General features: G+C 39.4%; 1 protein-coding gene across 1 annotated transcript; it reads left to right on the plus strand.

Annotated features, from left to right (window-relative positions):
- The first annotated feature begins 9,246 nt into the window (after window positions 1–9,246).
- Window positions 9,247–21,610, plus strand: ZC3H15 (zinc finger CCCH-type containing 15). Its single transcript, XM_033065304.2, has 10 exons — window positions 9,247–9,359; window positions 11,233–11,334; window positions 13,849–13,960; window positions 15,490–15,642; window positions 16,701–16,792; window positions 17,804–17,986; window positions 18,675–18,821; window positions 19,024–19,128; window positions 19,359–19,485; window positions 19,701–21,610. Exons 1-10 carry the CDS (start codon window positions 9,282–9,284, stop codon window positions 19,892–19,894), a joined length of 1,293 nt encoding a protein of 430 aa, XP_032921195.1. The 5' UTR covers window positions 9,247–9,281; the 3' UTR covers window positions 19,895–21,610.
- Window positions 21,611–21,997: the final 387 nt, after the last annotated feature.

Genomic DNA, 21,997 nt, shown 5'->3' on the forward strand with positions numbered 1-21,997 from the left:
AATATCTTGCACATAAGTAACTTAAAATTTCCAAAAAAATATTCACTTTTATCTGGAAAACCATTTACTGCATTTTTACTACAAATGTTATGGTTCTCATAGCTGAAAGTTAGGTACAAATAAGGACTCTAATTTAGGTCAAAATTCCAGCCTTTCTAAAGTTCCATTTGTACACTCAATTTTCGTCTTTTACCTAGATATAGGATGCAAAAGCAAGTATACACTGCATTCAGTTCTCTTTAATTTTATCAACCAAAATTTTAAAACCCAAATCCAGACCCCAACCTTGTTGCACTTGGAGATGTGCTTTCCAGAAGGGCACAATTCCTCCATTTCTTGATTATTTCCTCTCTTTCCTTGATAATTCATCCAAGTGTTTTCAAAAACTTTGTGATTTGATCATTTAATTGAGATGTCACCAGTACTGGTACCAAATATCTCCCCTGATACAACCACATTCTACTTTTCCTATGAGTTTAGCATCACTCACATCTTGTTTGCCAAAGAGTCACACCAAATATTCACATTGAATTTTAAAGCTTTGGTCAGCAAGGACCTTGTAACCTAAGAAAGCCCCTGCTCAGAACCAGCACTCTTGTTTGCAGAAAAAACACATTGCACTGAGTAAATTTACACTGGTCTGTATTTGCACAGCTCCCTAAATGGCCCAGTTTTCTGCCTAACAGCATCATCTCTGCCATTTACCAAATCATTCCATTTCCTCATCACCAGTAATAGCCATTAAAACGTTATTATTTCCTGTTACACGATGAACACACTGAGACAAGCTGTGCCAGCCTGGGCAGATGATGCTGATTCCCCAGACACACCACTTACCTTAGGTCTCTATATAAAATCTATGAACATTTAGAGAATAGTTCTTTAAACTTCAGCTACTACAATTTACCCCCTGTCCACAGCATTATTAAAATACTTTCTTAGCAACATTAAATACTGCTAGTATTTCTGTAATTCATCAGTGATAAAGGACAGTGCTACAGAGAGCTTCTAAACCAAACACTCTGACACTGCATCATGACCAATTTAAAAGCATTTGATTTTGTAGTTGAAATGACATTAAACCAGATTACTCAAAAATAAAAAACCTCTGGAGTCAGATGAAAAACAGTCTATAAAATGTGAACCTTAGATAAAAGCATATTTTTCATTCCTAGGATTGTTTAATGGTTTAAGCTCCTATTTAAAATACCTCCCAAATTAGATATAGTTTTAGGTTTAGGAAATGTTTTCCTCAAACACAGTTTTGCACCTGTAATACTCGATTCTATAGAGGGATTCTAATTCTTATATAACTTTTTAATCTCAGTTCTATGGAGAGTCTATAATAGGTTTCTTCCATAGGGACAGCACTGGTCCCAAGAATCCAAACCCAGGGAAACAGGCAGAGAGAACACTCAGAATACTCCACCTTTGGTTGGGAAGAGCTAAAATAATGACACAAAGGGGACACCTCACTTCCCAGAGCCCCAGCCTTGGAATGGCAACAGCTTCCAGAAATGCATCTCTGACAAGATCCAGGCTACAACAGGGTTATCCCAGACAGGGAGTTGATGCTACCTTAAACATTACCAGAAACTCTCAATTTTTTGTTCTGTACCTCATTCCTGCTAAGAAAATACCTTTTTTATGCGAAAATTAATTTGAAAACTTCATGTATAGGACAAGCATGGACTTGGCAGCATGCTGTCAAGCCTTGCTGTCACTCTGTAAATGACAGCACAGGATGCCCCAACAGTGACACCACTCTCCAGGACACATCCCTGAACACGGGGCAATCCTGACACCCGCTGGCTGCTCCTGGAACATTTAAATTGTTACATTACAATGCTACCATTATCTCCAGTTTCACAAGGACCATACTCAGAGGTGCTCTGCTGGCCTGGGAAGATGCTCCTGTTTCCCCACACACACAACTCCTGTGAGCTCTCCATTTAAACTCAATGAACTCTTAGACAATAGCTTTTTAACCTTGAACTGTTTGAATTCAACCCCATCTCCACCGCAGTATTAAAATGATTGTTTAACAGCTTCAGATAATGCTTCTGTCTCTGTAGTTCACCAGCTGATCAAGGGTAGTGCCACAAAGAGCTCCTAAACCAAACACCTCTGACAATGCATCATCATCATCCGAAAAGCATTTGATTTTCTTCTTGCACTGACACTTAAAGCACATTACTCAAAAAAACCTCTGCAACAGGTAACAAACAAGTCTAGACAAACAGTCTATAACATATAAACCTTAGATAAAAGCATCCATTTAATTAATAAGATTAATTATTTAAACTCCTATTTAAAATACTTCCTTATTCAGGTATTCTTTTATGTTTATGGAATCTTATCCTCAAACACAACTTTGAATTTGTAACATTTTGCCACCAAAAATGTTTCATTAGATTCACATAGAAATAAAATCTAAACACTGCACTTCACTTACCAGGACCTGAATCAAAGCTTTCCAGAATGCAGCATCACCTTCATTCCTCGCTTTCCATGAGTACAGAGGATACAAAACATTGTGGGGACTCAAAAGATTGTTTTGAGAGGCACCTACCTGTTCTTGTATTGCAAAAATGTCACTGCTATGAAGGGAAAAAAGCCTTGTTCAACACCTCAAGATCAATCTCATTCAGTACAAACTTTGGGCAATAAGACTTAACCAAGACATCATCTTCCCCAAAGTGTTTTGTTTAATAAGGAGTAGTATTGATCTGACCAAACTACACCTGCCTAGAACAATTCCCAACCAACTGGAGAAGAACTTCTTCCCACCCTCATCCAGGTTCAGACTTCACTGCACATGTGACACAGCATCACAGATCTTTCCTGTAGAGAAATTCAGTGGAGAAAACCAGAGCTCGTTCCATGGATGGAAGGCTCATCAAACACATTAACAATACTTACTTAAGCATATTTTAACCCAGCACATTTATAGACTTTGTATCTCTCCTGGGGGCTAAGGAACACAAGATTATTGCCAACAATCACAGGCATAATCCAAAATAACTCTCTACAGGTCTTACCCATTTGCTGCTTGACACTCTTTAAATGAGCCTATTGTATGGCTCAGAAATTAAATAGAAAATGACAAATGCTATTAGTTGTTGCAGTACATCCTAGCCCAGAATGGCCTCATGACACAAGCCAAGCTTGTCTAGACCGAACACCACCTTTCAGAGGATTTCATTACAGCTGAAAGAATACTTACCTCCACCTACAAGAACCCTAATAAAATCATTTCAGGAAAAAATGTCATTAGTACCAGAACATGTCTCAAGTACCTGCAATGTCATTTTCAAGTACATTAAAGCATGCAACAAGCTTATTTCTAAAATACTCTTTTCAATAGGTACACTGCTATTGAACTAAAATAATATTGGTCAACAATGAACAAAGTAGGATATTCTAACACGGATGGATTACTGGAATTGCCCAACATTTCTGCACCATCTTGAAAGAAACGAGTTGTTCTTTTAAGGTCTGACTACAAGTTGAGTGTTTGACATTCTGGTTTGTCCCAGGATATGAGTAACTCAGCCACCAGCACAGCCCTGCTGGCACAAGGGCTTCTCTGGCACAGCTCATCCTGCCAAGACCTTGGGGTGCCTGCAGAGCCTCCTCAGGCCTCCCCCTGCACTCAGCCACGAGGCTGCTCTGCCCAGTGCTGAGTGCTCAGTGCCCAGTGCCCAGTGCCCAGTGCCCAGTGCCCAGTGCCCAGTGCTCAGCACTGCACACTCACCCCAAACCCTTCCAGGAACCCACTGGTACCGCAGCAACCACCAGCACCCCAAACACTGCACAGGGAACAACCCATTGTGAGCACACAAACAGCCTGGAACCCCAAACATTCCCACCACAGCACTCTCCTGGCAACCAAATGTAGAACCCAGGAATATTATTGCCATTATTAGCAGTAACACAGGCACAGGCTGTCATTGGACCAAAGATAAAGATTCAACTAAAATCCCCGAAATTTCAAACTGCTATCAACTTGTTCTCAAGCTGTTCATTACTCTCTGCACACTCTTCTACCAACTCTCTTTTCTTTTTTAGCATTAAGAGAAAGAGAATGGTTTCTCATCCATTAGAAGCATTTGCAGAGCTAATTTCAATAGAACAACTCTTGATTATTGTTGCCTCCATCTTACAACACTGTAAAATGGCATCTCCAATTGAATAAATTTGCCCACTGCACTTCATGACAACCAAATTAAAAACAGTATTAGATACATTTGTTTAATCTTTCTAATAGTGAAATGAAGTTAAGAAGCTAACTGCTCAAAAATTCATGTTCTATGTCAATAGAAGAGGCATATTGCAGCTTACTTGGAAGGGTGGTAACTGGTTACCTTAATTCATACTCACAAATACTCTCTGAATACCTGAAAACAAAACACATTTTAAATGACACCCTGATGGCTTATTCCAGTGTTCGAATGTATGTGAAAAACTTCTGTCTGAATTAAGAAATAGAAGTACTAAAGGGAGAAAAGAGGGAAGGGAAATTTACACAATTTCTTTCCCTATTTTCAGATGGGGAATAGGTTCGGAATAGGTATATAAACACAGACCTGACACACACATTTCAGGGTTAATATACACTAGGCAGTTGCCTGGATCAACCTGCACAAAAAAAAATGAATGCTGCTTTCATGTTAGACCTCTCATCTTGTGTTTAAACCAACCAGTCAACTACACTATTGGACAGGATTTAAAAATACATCACAGTAAAAGGTATTATTTCCTTTCTTAAATCAGCTACAAGCTCTTGAGATTCATTCCAAATCTATGCAATGTGAAAAGATTACAGAGCACCCAATATCCATGGAGGCCTGTATTCCATATCTGGAGATGCTGCTTATTTTCCTCAATGAGTCTGCAGCATTATTGGAATAATCTTGAGGTCTAGGACACCATTTCCTCAATCTTTCCAAAAGAATCTGACCTTTCTTAACTAATAATCTCCAGCTGAGTTCTGTTTTTCTTCATTTACAGCTAAAATAATAATTTTCATGTCTATGAAGATAACATCAATTTCAGATACCATTTATTCCTAACTTGAATCCAAATAACTTGCCTATAAATAACTATATGACTGATTTATAATGCCTATTCAAAGTACTTCCATACTTACTTTTTTTTATGTTTAGGGAATTTAGGGAAATTAGGGAATTTTAACCTCAAACATTTTTGAATTAGTAATAACCAGTCCTGTCCCAGATACAAGTAAATGCTGTTGCAAGAATATGGCACTTGAAAGAAACCCTCAGTGAGTGAAGTGCAGGTTTGCATCCTTTTGGCTCTTCCTCATAAACCTCGTCCTGAATCCTGGAGTTTTTGAAATTACTTTGTTACACTCTACGTTATTTATATAACCAGAAGCTCTCCACAGTTTTTTGTCCCTTGTTCCTGATGTGGAAAGACCTTTTGTGAAGCTCAGTTTAATTTTTAACTTGATATACACATACATGGCAACCATACATCTTTTCAGCACTTAACTTACAGCTTGTGAAGCCTTGTGATCACTCTGTGAGTGACAGCAGAGTTTGGGTGTACAAACTACACTATTTTCTGGGACAGGTACTTGGCTCTTGGAGCAATTGTGACACCTTCTGGTTGTTCCTGTAATAACCGTGAATATTTTAAGGATAAACAGGTGGAAAAAATAGAGAGTTAGGTGTTTTAAGTTCTGATTTGGTCACAGTGTATGCAGCCCTTGCTTGCAGAAGGAGTTCCTCAGGACAGGCAATCCCACCAAAACCAGTTTATGTCACAAGAGCCTCCTCAGGCCTCTCTCTGCCATGAAAATGCTCTGCAGAGTGCCCTGGAAGAGCAGTCACCCCCAACACACCTAGTAAGCCACTGTTACACAGCAACAGACTATGATCCCAAATCTCCCCAGGAGAGACAGGGACAGCATCAGAGTTAACCCAGTACTCCCACAGCAATGTAAATGTGCTGATGTCTCCTGGACTCACCATGATGGATTTGAACAAATCCAGTCCAGCCTCTCCTCAGGAGGTTGTGCTTAAAAACAACAACAAAAAGAATTATACAGAAATTCACATGCAAAATCACACTACCACTTGCTTTCCACAACATTTCCAGCAGGAATTAAAGAAAGACCTCCACCATTCCCCCAAGAATATTACAAATACCCTGTGTTAACCACAGGATATGGACTTATCCATAATATTCTTCAGGTAGCTCTTACCATTAGCCAGAATGTCTCCAATCAAGTTAGGTTTTCTCCTATAGAACCTTCTACTGCAGTCTGGGGCAGCTTGAGGAAATCTGTAATGGCTTAAATAGGTCACCCTCCTTTTTAAGGCTAAGTTAGAGACAGCCTCTTGAAAGGAGAAGTGATTTCATGTTGTCTTTGTTAGGCTTTTTCTAAGAGATCTGAATTTTTTATTTAGTTTCACAGAATCATTTATGTTGGAAAAGACCCTTAGCATCATTAAGTCCATCATTCAGCTATGTCCTGAAGTGCTGTATCTACACACTTTTTATATCTTTCCAGGGAAGGCGATCCTTCTGGGCATCCTGTTCCAGTGGGGAAATTCTTCCTAATATCCAATTTAAACCTTCTTCGGCACATTTAGAGTCTGCTTTCTCTTGTCTTATTGCTTTTTATTTGGGAGGGGAGAAGAGATTAACCTCCCCCAGCTGCAGTCTCTTCTCATGTAGCTGCAGAGTTATAAGGCTCCCTGAGTCTTTTTTTTTTTTTAGGCTGAACATCCCTAATTTCAAGAATTTTTGTCTGAGTGCTTGAGCCTGCAAGCATTGTCTCATCACATGTACATCCCACATGTAGCTGGGGAGAGGAAGAAGATGAAATGAGTGTCCTTGCCTGTATTATTGACATGCAACATAAATATGGAGGTGAGTAGGGAGTTACAACTCCACAGCTGGTTTGTGACACAAGGAAGGATCTGGAGACTGTTTCTTGTCCCAGTTTGGATGCAAGCAGCAGTTCTTTGGCTGTGCTTTTGTAGGTTCATACTCATTTCTCACTTGGCAGAAATGCATGGCTTGGTTTTTGTTTTGGGGGAAAGAACAGGAAAATTTATTAAACTGGGCTTATTTTAATCGTGGGAGATCATGCACACCACAGTGCACCATGTTAATAAATCCCTGGGAGATCTTGGACTACTCACTTGTCCTTTATTCAGTTACTCATCAAACAATCAATGTTTGTAAGAACTAGAATAATGATCTTAATGTTTGAGGTATAGCAAAGGAGGTGGAAAAAAGTCAAGAAGCTCGAGTTATGTTAAACCTGACATTCCTGTGGTTACTTAGGATTTTTTAAATGAAATATTGTAGATAGTACTGACTTGTGTTGGCTCATAATTCTAACCTCAGCTCATTCTAAATCTAATGCTGGATGCAAATTAGAACCAAGTTGCATAAATTTCTAGCAACTAGAAATGAAATACTGTTCTTCAGTCTTGGATGAATTAATCTTTTAATTATGTTTTATTTATGATAATCTTCATGTTCTCCATGAAGAAAGGAGGCAACAACATGGGAATAATTTTTCCTTTAAATTGGAAGATACAGTGAATTATGCCACAAATGAAATAAATTTCACAGGAGAAGAAAACATTAGGGCCTGGATCATTTTACAGCGGAATCACAGTGATGTTAGCAGGAGCGTGAATGACATAAGGCAGCAAGTTGTCCCAACAGCTTAAACAAAATGGGTCCATTTTTAGACTAAATTTATCCTGTGTCAGGCTCCCACCACTGTGTGCTACTGTGTCTTTGTTGATGGATCAAGAAATCATTGTTTATTACAAATCTGACCCAATGTAAACAAGCGTGCCCGTTAATCAGGTAACCTCCCAGACCTTCCATTGTCTTGCACTTCTTTGTGACTCTGAGCCTGAAAACAAAATCTGAAATTGATTCCCAGTATTATGCAGACTCCAAACTGAAGAACCAAAGCATTCCATCCTTTTTGGGTAGTGATGTGTGCCAAACGGCTGGGATGGCTGGTTTACACTGTGAACACCAGGATGTTCTGAGCTGGAAGGCACCTATAAGGATGACAGAATTGCAGAATTGTCAGGACTGGAAGGAGATCACCCAGTACAACATCCCTGCCAAGCAGGGTCACCTGAAGCAGATGGCACAGGGACTCATTCAGGTGGGTTTGGAATGTGTCCAGAGAGGGAGACTCCATGCCTTCCCTGAGCAGCTGTTCCAGTAACACTTCCAGTGTTTTACTTAATTGGCCTAAATACGGTTCGTCATGTCCCAGCTCTTAGCCTGACACGGGACAGCCTCAATGACCCACCCTGTGCCTGTGAGCATTGTCCAACATCCCTGAACTGTCGGCTTGGGGCTGTGACTCCTTCCTGGGGAGGGGATGAGTTGGGATTGGTTTATCAGTTGATGGAGCCTGGGAGATGCTGTTTTTCTCCCTGACACGTCATTGTGTGCTTTGTGTGTCCTGTGGGATGCAACAGATCCTAAAAGTGCGGAAAACCACGCTGTGAAAAGCCAGCGTCCATGGAAGAGACAGCGGAGTCCTGCCAGAACCAATTTTATTGGAATAGAGGGAGAGAGCCCACAGGGCCATACCCCTCTGGAGCCTCTCCCGAGTTTCTGGAGCACACATCCTAAACTTTAATCCCAAATCCCGGCCGCATGTTGCCTTCTATCCTTTCCCCAGCGGCCGAGCCACGAGGAAGGTACAGCCAATTCCTAGTGCATATTCCTACTGAACGTGTGTCCTCTCCGCAGCGTGCATCGCATGACCATCACAATTACCTTTAATTCCCACCCCGAACGAAGAAGTTAATACTCCTAAATCTATTAAACCCGCACATTTTTCCTAGAGTTCATAAACTGAAAAATTGCGCTAGGTTCTGCAACAAACGTGACCCGCACGCCCATGCTGCCAAATCTGAGGGCTCCGTGTAGATCGCGGTGCTGGTGAGCACACACACAGCGCGTTATCCCTCACGGAGAGGGAAGGAAAAGGAACGGCGGCCAGAACCGCCCCGCTCCCTCACGCACCTCCCACCCCTCAGCCCCTCGTGACGTCACTCGCCCCGCCCCCTCCGTGACGTCACGCGGCGCGCGCTGCCCGCCGGGAGGGGATTGGCCGGCGCGCGGCGCGTTCCCAGCGTGCCCCGCGGGACCCGTTGCGCCTCCCCCCCGCGGCGGCGCGGCCCGAGCCCGTCCCGGCCTCTCCCGGCCCTTCCCGGCCCGGCCCGAGCCCCGCGGGAGCCGCCCCGTCCCGCCCCGCCATGCCCCCCAAGAAGCAGCAGCAGCCGGCGGGGGGCAGCAAGAAGGCGGACCAGAAGAAGAAGGAGAAGATCATCGAGGTGAGGAGGCCCAGGCCGCCGCTCTCCCGCCGCGGCCTCTCGCTGGGCCCTGCCGCTCCCTGCGGCTTTCCCGAGGGAGGGCTCACAGAGCCGAACCCTCTCTGTTCCCGGGAAGCGCTGGCTTCTCTGCGCGGCTTGCAGCCAGCTTTGGGCGGGACATTGCCGGGCCCGAGCTGTGTGGGCCTGGCCGTGATCTGACAACGCTGCCGTGCTCTCTGCTTTGCTCGCCCTTCCCTACATCCCGGTGTCCTGTGTGTCCGTGTATTCCCACAGCCCTCCTCCCTGCGGTGAGCTTTGTGCTTTTGGGGGTACGACCAGATGGTATCCAGAGATCCCCTCACACCTTAATGATTCCTTGGTTCCTCCCTCAGGTTTTGTTACAATTTTTGACCCATGTGACCAGATTGGAAAAAAAACCTGTTAGAGGGGTGTGTGTGTTTGTCTATGCTGTGTGTGAGAATTTATGCTGAGAGTACAAGCAGAATAGTTAAAGAAATTTAGATATTTGCCTGACTTATTGGCGTATGCTACCGAGGTGAAATACCCATGCAATGAGTGTGTTCCTTTAAGTCTGAGGCGGCACATTGTTGTTTCTGTGGTTTTTGAAAAGGTCCGGTTAGAGAAGTTGGTCTTGGGTTCTCCTGGCTTGGGAGTTCCTGAGGTTCTTGCTGAATGCAGCTGCCCCGGAAAAATTCTAGTTTTTGTTACAAAGAAGTGTAGCTGAAAGGGGAAAAGCTGGCGTTGATTATTAACAGTACATTTTTATATAAATCAAATACACGGGGATTATATTTTCCATACTGTATTTACAGTGGAAATCAAGTGTGTAAATGATAAATTTTCTTTCCCAATTAATTATTTTGACTTCTCCAGTTAGCTTCAAGTAATAGAGAAACTGCTGTTTATAGGGAACATGTTGTAAATGAAAACAGCATGAGTCTGGAAACTTGGAGCTGTTTGTTTTGTAATTATTTGATATTATACTTTTGGATTTTTAGGGCTTCCAAAACCGTGTTTGAGCTGAGTTATCTTCACTGTATGAACATCTGTTGCTTTTTCCTCCAAGGAGGAAAATATTGGTATCAAAGGAATGGATAAGTTTCTAAGGCAGGTATTCCAGTTGCAAAAAATAATTTCTGCCTCAGCTACTCATATGAAAGTAAGCTGGTTTTGGGGGGTTTTTTTGGTAAGAATTTTTTAATAAATTTGATATACAAACTTCTTAACACTAAAGCTGCAGATACAGAGGAAGAATTGGTTTAGCCAGTAAACAGAAACTTCAGCAGTGGATTTTAGGAAGCAGAGGCAGCTGTCCGGACCTGATGTAGAATACACTTAATTTCAAATTAGTACAGTTAGAAAAGGAAAAGCTTCTAGTACTTGAAAATAAAAAAGTGGTAATAGTTATCTATGTAACATATATCACTTTGCTTTCTGAATGGTTGAGGAGTGAAACAATGAGTGATTTCAGGTAGCCAGAAGAGAAACTAGCAGTAGTTTTGGCTAATCAGTTGTCCTATTTTCCTCAGATATTCCTTGGGTAGTCTCCAAAAACATATTGTCATGTTGCCTTGAGAGGCCTGAGAACGCTGTGCCCATGCTCACACTGATACCAGGGCACGAGGAGGTCTGTGATAAAAACAAGAGCTCACACAAGGGCCACATTCAGGAGGTTCTGGTGAAAAGCCACTTCTGAAGATACGAGGAGCCTAAATTTTGTCAGCAGTGTTTCTTGCATTGCTTGTGTTGCTTGAGGAAATGATCTGTGTTTTACTGGAAGCCTGAGAGGAGCAGAAAGGGTGGTGTTTCTGGTGGTTTGGGTTTGTTTTGTTTTTTTTTTTATTAATATGGCTGTGTTTATCTCTTGATTTAGGACAAAACATTCGGCCTAAAGAATAAAAAAGGTGCAAAGCAGCAGAAGTTTATCAAGGCTGTGACTCACCAGGTTAAGTTTGGTCAGCAGAACCCACGTCAGGTAAGCATTTATTGTAGAATGTTTTCCCACTGCAGAGTCAAATCATCTTTCACTGTCTGTACAGATGGTCAGGTGGCACGGGTCTCGCTAACAGCTGTCATGCAAAGCTGTAAATTATGTACCTGTGTAAAGGTAGCACAGAGTATGGGGGTTTGTTGGGTTTTAGTTTATTGTTTGGTTGCCTTTTTTTGTGAAAAAAGAACTTCATCCCATCCAAACTCACCTAGTCAGGGTGAGTGTTTGTCTCCATAGTATTCTGATAGTGGCAAAATTCAATTTAAGGTATAACTAAAATTAAATTGTAGATACTGGCTGTCAGCAAAGTACAGTTGCACTTTGTTTCTCTTTTTTTCTCCCTACCTTATTTAAGAAATAGGGAGCAATTAAAATTAACAATAGTTGTTACTAAAACAGGATAAGAGTATAAACGTGTATGTTCTCACTCTTCTGCTTACAGAAGTATTTATTACAGTTTTAAGTGGACACAAGTCTGTCAAGTCTCCATCTGTTTGGTGAAAAACCTTTGGTCAAAAAACCTCAAATTTTGAGCTGCTGTCTGCAACTTGACTCTTCTGTATAATAAAAAAATGAGATGCAATGTTTACATTATACTCAATCAGAAAGCATGGAGTTAATGGAGATGATCCAGGTCTCTACAGAGCTAGGAAAGCTGGCTGTTAAATATCTACACAGCTTTCTGTTCTATGAATAAGCCTGTAAAGTAATTACATTTGTGTTGTCTCAATTCATGATTTTGCAATACATTCCTTGTGTAACAAGGATGGACTAGCATGGCAAGCCCATCTTGAAAAGTAAAGTTGGTATCTGGGTCATTAAATCTAATAATTTTTTGTTGCGGAAATGATTCCTTGATGTCACTTCAAAAACATTGGTGTAATTCGGAAACTTGTGTTTGAAATCCCTGGATCTGTGACATATATACATATGTATGTATGTATGTACATGTATACCAATTGGCAAAATAGCCAGCCTAAAATAATGTTATTTCTCAAATGCTGGTAGCTATTGACTGCTGGATGTCAGGACCAAATTTTTAAACCTGATTATTCCTCTCTTACCTTATAGAATAGTTTTGGTTGGGATTGTCCCTGAGAAAGAAGTTTTTAAAGCAATTCTCCTCACATCATGAGATTAAAATGGAAGTACTGTCAGAGTTTCAGCTTTGGTAGTGGGTGTTTTGGTTTGTTTCTCTTTCTCATTTTTTGGTTTGTTGTTGTTTCTGTGGTTTTTTTGTTGCTTTGATTTTCGAGGTTTTGTTTGTTTTTTGTTGATTTGTTGGTTTTTTTTAAGCTTCATCTTCAAGCTTTTAGAGGTCTGAAGAGAAAAAAAAGCATTCTTAAAGTACAACTTTCTGTAGTTGACATATGTGGGTCTGTGTGTTATTTAAAATAGCATTTGGGAACTTTTAGTAGGAAAACTAGGCAGCTGCTAGTTCCTTTCTGAAATAATTTGGTGTATTTTTGCCAAATTCACCATAACAACAAAGCTCCTTTTTTAACATTACACTGTCTTTAGAAAATTGTACCCCATGTACTTGTTTGTGGTGTTAGTCTCACTGGCTTCCCAAAGGGACAGGAGTCAAAGAAACACAGAATCCTTAAGGGTAGAGAAGATCTCTAAGATAAGTGAGTCCAGCCATTAACCCAGCACTGCCTGTTCACCACTGAACCATGTTCCCAAGTGCCACATGTACCCATTTTGAGCACTTCTAGGAATGGCGAGTCCACCAGTCCTTTCAGTGATGAAATGTTTCCTGAAATCTCATCTAAATATTGTCTGGGGTAACTTGAGACCATTGCCTCTTATCCTGTCACTTGTTACCTTGAAAAAGAGATGGACCCCACCTTGCTAAAACCTCATTTTATATCTGATCTAAAATGTTTCTCCTGTGTCCTCTTTCATGTATTTTCATCCCTCTCTGGTACACACACCTGCTCTGGCTTATCCAAAAAAAGGTGAGGCACAGTCAGGTATTTTTTCCTTACACATGGAGTTTTCCTTCCCTAGATGAGCTTGTTTTCCTGTCTTTGGTCCTTAGTTAAGCAATGAAACATTCATATGTTGAGTTGATCCAAGCTGAAATAACGTTCTGAAAGCACTTCCAACTTCTGTGGACAGATTTCCTGGAATTTCTGCCTGTATAGATCAGAAGAAACGTCAAAGCAGCACGTAGGGGACTCAAGAGAGGATTTTTTTGTGCAGATCTGGAAGTAGTTGCACTTCAAAAGAAGTTTTAGTGCCTCTCATTGTCTTTACCTGTGAAGGTGCAGTAGGGGTCACTGTGACACTAAAGTCAGCACCTCTCCTCCCTGGCAGATTTGCTGTCCCTCCAGTGAAGGGCACCAGCTGCACACCCAAGAGCAGCAGTTCTGAGCCTTCCAGGCATCACAGGTTGTTTCATTCCTGCCCTTGTAAACTGGTTTTGAATGATTGGCTATTTTAACATGCAGTTTGTGTGAAGTGAGTCATGGCATCCTGGTTTTATATTTATAGGCTGCTCAATCAGAAAGTGAGAAGAAATTAAAGAAAGAAGATAAGAAAAAGGAATTACAAGAATTAAATGAGCTGTTCAAGCCTGTGGTTGCTGCACAGAAAATTAGCAAAGGTATGACTAACTGATTTCCTTTGTGTTTTTATTCATATAACTACTTAAGGCATAATAATCCTTCAAAAACACCAGTTGATATTTTAATATTTAAAATTTAAATAGATGTTACTCTTTCCTTCTCCACCTAGTGTGCCAAGTATTTTGTCAGTCATGACTTGACATTGTTTTGAGAAGTCCCCTGGGGTCAGTAGATCATTGGATCATCAAAAGCTACATTGATGTCAGCACAGCTGAAGATACTTGGCTGTGTTCTGATTCATTAATTAGCATCAGTTGATGCTTCTGGATGTGTGGCATGATTTTTGTGTGTGTGTGATGGTATTTGTTTAAAACAGCCTGTCTCCCCAGGGAGGTGTGAACATCTAAAGAAAGAATGGAAGATCATAACTTTTGTCTTAACAGAAGACTTGTGCTCAAATCAGAACAGTAAATACTTTCCAGTTACTTGTATCTAACCTCAGAATTAGCACTAGCACTTAGTTTGGGTCTCTCTTGAGGTTGGTTATTGAACAAACAAATTCTGTGATGTTACCGAGATTTTTACTTAGCAATCTTCTGGAGCTTGTGTGCAATAATTTTTGACAAAAGAAGTGTGATTTTCATGTATTTAAAGCAAACCTGGTATTTACTCATTGCAGCACTGATCAGCAACAAAGAACACTTTTCTGTTTGTGACCTGCTGCTTTCTCTATCAGTTTTCTCTAAATCAAGCAGTTTTGACTTTGAGTTATTTCAGGAAACTAATATTCCCCAAATTTTTAGATGTAAACATTTTAAACTGGTGTTACTATACATATTAAAATCACTTTCAGTCAAACCAAGAGTGAAGCATCATGTGAAAAACTCTAGCCTAAAATCTTCCATGAGAGCTTAATGTAATCCTACAAGTAAAGTATTTCTGATTTAGTCTCATGTCTCATAAATGCACTTAGACCTGCTTCTTTCACTGCTTTTCCTAATGGCTTCTTAATGGTCAAATGATTCTTTAGTGGGATGATTTTTACTTAAACTGTAGTTAGGGTGATTGGATAGTTCATACTGGAACAACAGTTGCTTATTTTGGAGTCTCTGATCAGCCATTTTCTTTCTGTTATTAAAGGAGGAAAATGGTTTGATTGAGTGTGGGTTAAATTGTAATTTATTGTGGTGTGTTGTTGGGAAAAGGCTGACATCCAGAAGATGCTTTACTGTGTACTAGAGGCAAGAATAGCTTCATGTATAGGGAAGAAGTTGCACAGAATGATCTCTCTGATGTATTGTAATACACAAATTAATAATTTGCTCAGACACACCATATTTCTTTAAATAGTTTAGTGGCAGCTCTGATACTTAATGTAAATATCATGCAAGAAGAGTAAATTTTTCATGTTCAGCACATGAATTATGTACTTACCATGAACACTTTAAATAACTTTTAATTTTAAAACATACTTTAATTCTCCACATATCCTCAATCTTCTCAGTATTTCTAATACATAACTTTTGCTTAAAAATAGTATTAAAATACAAAAACTTTCTTTACTCAGGTGCTGACCCGAAATCTGTAGTTTGTGCTTTCTTCAAGCAAGGACAGTGCACTAAAGGGGACAAGTGCAAGTTCTCTCATGATTTGTCATTGGAAAGGAAGTGTGAAAAACGAAGTGTCTACATTGATGCAAGAGATGAAGACCTTGAAAAAGGTATCATAATTGTAGAAAGTTACTGCTAAACTATTCTGATTCTGGAACTGGAATTTTAAATTAAGAGTCTTTTGTATTGTGGTCATGATCCTGAAGAACAGCAACTAAGGCAACCCATCCCACTATATTCAAAGTTCTGAACAGTACTGAAACTTGCTCTCAAAAATGTTCTTTAGACCTCACCTAGAAAAAGTATGACCTGCTGATAATGGTGGTTTTTCAGTTGTGCAGTGGCAGGTATTCTGTCATACAAGTCAGAAGTTGAGCAGTGCTTGATCTTTGTTACAGCTGCTGTTTCCCTCTTAAGCTCTGTAGAAGGGAAGTGCAAAAGGAGGAAGTGCAGTGAGCAGCCAGAGTTGCCTTCCAGAGCTGCTACTGGTGTTTGGCCAAACATGCACAGTTCTACATTTAGGAATAGTTGGGAATTTTTTCTGTGACTTTCTCTCCCCAGATGACTTGCTGGCTAAGTACTCTGGATTTTACTTTTATTTAGCAAAGATTAGATTTTATAGAACTTGTTTTTTTCACATTTCTCATGTCTCAGTCTTTATTTGAATTTTAGCTCTGTCATCCTAAATGTATCTGATGGGATCCCACAGATTCACTGCTAATGTTGTCATTGGTGGTTTGCTTCTTTGGTGGAACTTTCTTTTAACTTTAATACAGATAATTTGGTATTATCTCTTTCAAGCCTCGAGTTAGATTAGCTGCATTTCTGGCTGTTACCCTCCAACCTTCTCTTATATTCAGTTGTCTTGTTTTTCTTATTTTCCCTTGTCCACACTCAGTACTGTACAGATGGAATGACACATTGAGTGTTTATCTGAAGTTAACACATTTAAAAAGTAAAATTTCTAGGGCTTTTGAGGTAATTGTCTCTTGAGTGGCATAGGAGAGTTTGAAAACAGTATTTTAAGAACCTGAATTTATTTTCCTTTGTATACGCTATTTAAAATGTAAGAATTGCATATTAAAACTGTTACTGGGCAGAAAACCAGCTTGCTGGCAGTGTTCAGTATTTGGAATTTTTTGTGAAACCATCTGTTGTCTTTTTCTAGATACAATGGACAACTGGGATGAGAAGAAGCTGGAAGAAGTGGTGAATAAGAAGCATGGCGAGGCGGAAAAGAAAAAACCCAAAACTCAAATAGTATGTCTTCTTTTTTTTTCTTTTTTTTAATTGAGCTGTACTAAAAGGAATTAAGTACAGTCTGGAATTAGATATGTTTAAAATTTAGAATGGAATATTATAATAATATTCTGAGTAGATGGCTGGAGTGATAGTATTTCTAGTAATATCTTTAAAAATTAAAAAACCAAAACCACAACCCAACAACTCTTCTCAGTCCATAAAAAGTTTTCTCATGTACATTACAAATGGATAGTAGGTGAAGTTCTTTATAGAAATGCTCAAGGTTTCAGCAGTGTATCTAATGCATCCTAATTGATTAGAAAATCCAAGTGTTGTGATTAATGAAGTCTGTTATTGCAGTGACTGTGATATATATTTACTTATCTATGTCCTGGGTGACGTACAAGCTTTATAAGCTTTCAAATTTTCTCCTAATTTATGAATTGAGGGTAATTTGTAATTCCTGGGCTCTAAGTTCAACAATATTTTTTGGTCCTGCACTAAATGGCATGATGGGTTAATCCCTTTTTTATTCTTTGGGACTGTTTCACCTCATTTTCAATACCAAGTAATTAAATTGTCTCTTGATGCTACCTAAATTTGCAAAAGTTAAGCATTGCTGTGGCTAAATATAAACTATGAATTGCTTGTTAAAAGTCCTGGAATGCCATCTTTACCTCAGGATCCAGAACTGGGAAGTTTAACAACATGAGGCAGATGCAATTTATGTTGTTTAAAACTGCACCAGTGTTCGTGAGCCGAAAGAGAAGCGCTGCTGGTTTTACAGGAGTCTTCTGTCATCCTGTCTTTTTTAATTGGCATCATATTGAGGAAGAAAAAGCTGTTGACTACATGAATTTTAGATACTCAGTTACACTACTTTGCCCACTGTTTTTAGTAGCAATGCATTTCACGTGTTCCTTCTGTTCTGAGCACAGCTGACTTGGATTTACTGAACTTCTGACACGGAGTGTAAAACACTGGGGATGGAAAGAGGACATGGTGCTAACAACCATTGTTTTCATACAGGTCTGCAAATATTTCCTTGATGCTATTGAAAACAACAAATATGGATGGTTTTGGGTCTGTCCAGGTGGAGGAGACAACTGTATGTATCGCCATGCCCTCCCTCCAGGCTTTGTATTAAAAAAAGACAAAAAGAAGGAAGAAAAGCAAGATGAAATTTCACTAGAAGATCTAATAGAAAAAGAGGTAAAGTTGTCAGACAGGTACCTTGTGGTGGTAGTAGTTTTCATCACTGCAGAGAGACGTAAAAAATTTGTGAATTTATAATAAAGAGCTATTAGATGTTTTTAGAGCTGCATGAGCTGGGGCAAAGGATATATAGCATAGATTCATGCTTTTGTTTAGAAGCTATTACCTAGTGAATAGAATTAACTATAGCTGCATACTTAGTGCAGCTGTTGCTTACCCTTTTTTTAGGAGGCTTCTATTTCTTAACTGCTGTTTCTCATTTATCCATTACGACTGCTTCTGTGGCTTTTCTCATCCCCAGCTCACTGTCTTCATAGTTCTCCCTTAGCTCTCTAATGAGGCAGCAGCACCAAGAGCACAAGGCCTTCTGAAGGTGTTGCTGCTCTGCTTCTTTGTGTTACCATTGCTTGGCAGTGTCACTTTGAGCAGAGCTAAACTCTTATCTTTCCCTTATTTCCTCTTCCATTTTTTCCTGTTAATTTTCATGCCAACTCATCTCACTAACTGGAAAATAGCATGTTGAGTCAAATGCTAAGAAGATGATGAAAGTTTAACAGTATAAGAGTCAAGAGGGAGTTGGAAAGAAATGTTTTCAATTAGTTTCTGGAAAAGAGTAATTAAATATCCAATTTGTTACAGTCTTTGGAAAGAATTTCTAGCATTAATCAGTCTCTTTCCTTGACAGCGTGCTGCCTTAGGACCAAATGTTACCAAAATTACTCTAGAGTGTTTTATTGCATGGAAGAGAAGAAAAAGACAAGAAAAAATTGATAAGGCTGAACAAGATATGGAGAGGAGGAAAGCAGATTTTAAAGCTGGCAAAGCATTGGTGGTAAGTTTTATAGTACAATTCCTAATGTAAGAAGAGCAAGTATATAAAGTTTTGTGAAGAGGTAGCTGGTCTGAAATTGTTTTGCTTATTATTGTCATTATATTTTCCTTTTTTCCTATGGTTGGTTTGTTTGTTTGTGGTTTTTTGTAAGCAGTGTAAGTTCCATGAAGTGATAACTGAAAGTTTCTTTTACTGTGAATAGATCAGCGGACGTGAAGTGTTTGAGTTCCGGCCAGAGTTGGTTGATGCAGATGATGAAGAAGCAGATGACACCCATTATGTTCAAGGAGCAGGAGATGATGATGAGGTAAAGGAACCAGGATTAAAACAAGGAATATTTTAATTGCATTCAAGTTTGAAAAATGTCAGTTTGAAAGTCCTTAAAATTAATTTAATAAACTTGGTTCTTAATACTGCCACAGAATATATTTTATCAGAAGGTTCCTGTTGAAGGTCATAAATGTTGTAGAAATTTTGCAGAAATGAGGATTTTTGTGGAAAAGTAATTGATGCAGAGCATCTTGGTTTATTTTCCAGACTGAAGACCCTGTGTGCATAAATGATGTAGATTTGAACCTGTATGTCCCCAAGGCAGTAGAGGAGACTGGTATTACAGTGGCTAGTCCAGAGAGGTTCAGCACATACACTTCAGTAGAAAAAGATGGTGAGTTATTCTTTTTTCCTGTTTTCATAGTTGATTATCCAAACTTGCATATTAACCAGGTACATGCAATTTGGCCAATATAAGTCTGCTTGGATTCCAAATAAAGTAACTTCATAGTTTCAAAATTTGAAAGCATGTTTAGTAGGATTGTGAATTCAATTGGTGATTGAGAAACTTGTGACATTGAAATGCCTAAGAATTATGTTTATTTTCAGATAATAAATTAAGTGAAGCTTCTGGTGGTGATCTAAACAACAGCGAGCAAAATGATTTAGACGAAGATAATGATGGAGATGGGGAATTGGAAAACGGAGTAATTGATGCAGTTCCAGTTGATGAAAATCTCTTTACTGGAGAGGACTTGGATGAACTAGAAGAAGAGCTAAACACTCTTGATTTAGAAGAATGAACTAAAAAGCTCCAATGAGGAATTAAACCTATGTGACAAAGAGAAAACTGACTACATTTTTTCTCCTTTTTGAATAGAATTCTTAAACAAGATGTTTATGGTTATGCAGCTGAATATGATGGGCACGTGGTATACCAGGAATGTTTTCCTTCAATCTCATCTACTCCAGTCTTGACTATGCTCACAGTAAAATGTTCAGAGTAGTTCAGAATTACCTGACAGCTGAATTTGCAGACAGCGAGATTACAACTTTCAACTAAGAGTAGGAAGTGTAACTGCTTTGCCAGTATGCAAGTGGGCAATTTGACATCAGGTACTGTACAAAAATCCAAGTATACATTCTTCACAAAAACTGCATTTTTATTAGTGATTGTGGTGATTTAGAAACTGCCTTGAAGTGGTTTTTAGGCAGGATACTCTATTGGAGCTGATGCAGATTATGCTTCTTTAAGTGGTGATTAGCTTTATTTGATCAGCTGGATACTGAAGATTGTGAACTGATACTTCATACAATACAGTACAGTGCCCTCTGTTTAAAATGTTTTGAACTTTCCCACCACCTTTTGCCAATAAATCTGTAAATAAAAATTATCAACTTTAAAATACCTGTGTTGATTTTTCTCTGCTAAGTTAGGATATCATACCAAACTGTTAAGAACTGGGTTTTCTAATAGAGTGGTAGATGTTTTTCTCTGCAGTCTTGATACAGAAGTGATGATGTTGGCTTCAGTTAGATTTGGGCTACCTGCAATTACAATTTTTTTGTCTACTCTTGATGCAGTGTAAAATTCAGCAGCCAGCTTTTCTCCCTTGCTGTTCTTACTCCCTGCCCACCCATTAACTGATGTAATACCTGCTCTACATCACTGACTGCTGTTCCAGTCTCATTCTCTCCCCACTGTCTTTTGTAGATTAGTGAAGACTTCAGGCTGTGCAGAGCAGGGATGTTACAGTCCAAAACATGGCTGTCACCCCTTTGGTGTCCTCTAAATAACAGGAAGTTGTACAGGGGTAAGTTGCCTCAGGTGCTGTACCCTGCAGACTGCACTTAAGTCAGTGTGTCCTTTTCCAATGGGTTGAGTGTCTGCCATAAAGATTTCTCAGCAGTGGTGCTTTTCCAGGAGGTTGTAGGCTGCACCTCCTTGCCAAACTCCTGTGGTGTCTGCCACAGTACTGCTGCACTAATGATACCCTTTGTATCATTAGTAAAATTGTTTTTTCTAAACCTCTTTAATCACTTCTTCCAGACCAGTAAGAGTTATGGCATTGTTAGTGAGCTTTCCCGAACTGCTTTTGGGTGGTAATGTTAGCTGTACTGGTTATTTCTGGCACTGCTGAGCTGACTCTTGTATCTTGAATGCTGTTTCTAAAATAGCAGACTAAGAATTTTTGGCCGTTTTTGGGATCTTTGTGGAATTTGTTTTTTTCCTGTAGGAACAGGAAGCAGTGCTTGGGAGAAAGAAATTGACTTCTAAATGTAAGTGTTTAAGGAAAAGCTGCACTATCAGATATAAATATTTATTTATGCAGATTTTTCTCCTGTGGCCATAAATAGAGTTGATGGATTATTGTATTATACTGGCCAGCAATAGGATACCTGGCTATCAGGACACTTAAGAATGCAATTCATTTGAATGTATGTTGCATAATTTTTCAAAGTTGTATATTTTAAATGGGAATAAAACTAATTTAATCATTATCAAATATGAAAATGGCTATGTTTTGTGTCTTAGGGGTTGGTTTATTGTATATAATACTCATTTTGATAATACATGTTTCACTGATGCAAAGAGCTTAAATCTTTGCCAACATTTTGTTCATGTTACTTGAATTTTTCAGTGGAGGAATGGCATTAATTTCAGCTACTAAAACACTGATGGATAAGCAGAGAGTGTTTGAAAGGATAGTTGTGATGCACAGCTCTTTGTACAGGTGGCATTTAAACATTTGAACAGTCACCTTGCAGAACAGTGAAATCCATTGGACATCTGTAAGTGAGCTGAAGAAAACCTGATTTTCCTAGGCAGTAGCTGTTGACAGATGACTTCACGTGGGCAGGAAACAATAGCTGGCTGTCCCTGTTTGGTTTTCATTCTTTTTCTT

This window comes from Catharus ustulatus, chromosome 7, assembly GCF_009819885.2.
Source record: "Catharus ustulatus isolate bCatUst1 chromosome 7, bCatUst1.pri.v2, whole genome shotgun sequence".
In the NCBI taxonomy this organism is placed as follows: Eukaryota; Metazoa; Chordata; class Aves; order Passeriformes; family Turdidae; genus Catharus; species Catharus ustulatus.

What these genes read in the sequence shown, in the direction of transcription:
- ZC3H15 (XM_033065304.2), top strand. Translation starts at nt 9,282, where the DNA reads ATGCCCCCCAAGAAGCAGCAGCAGCCGGCGGGGGGCAGCAAGAAGGCG. An exon ending in TGCACAGAAAATTAGCAAAG is followed by an intron (nt 13,961 to 15,489) that starts GTATGACTAACT and finishes TTCTTTACTCAG; the next exon opens with GTGCTGACCCGAAATCTGTA. An exon ending in AAGATCTAATAGAAAAAGAG is followed by an intron (nt 17,987 to 18,674) that starts GTAAAGTTGTCA and finishes TTTCCTTGACAG; the next exon opens with CGTGCTGCCTTAGGACCAAA.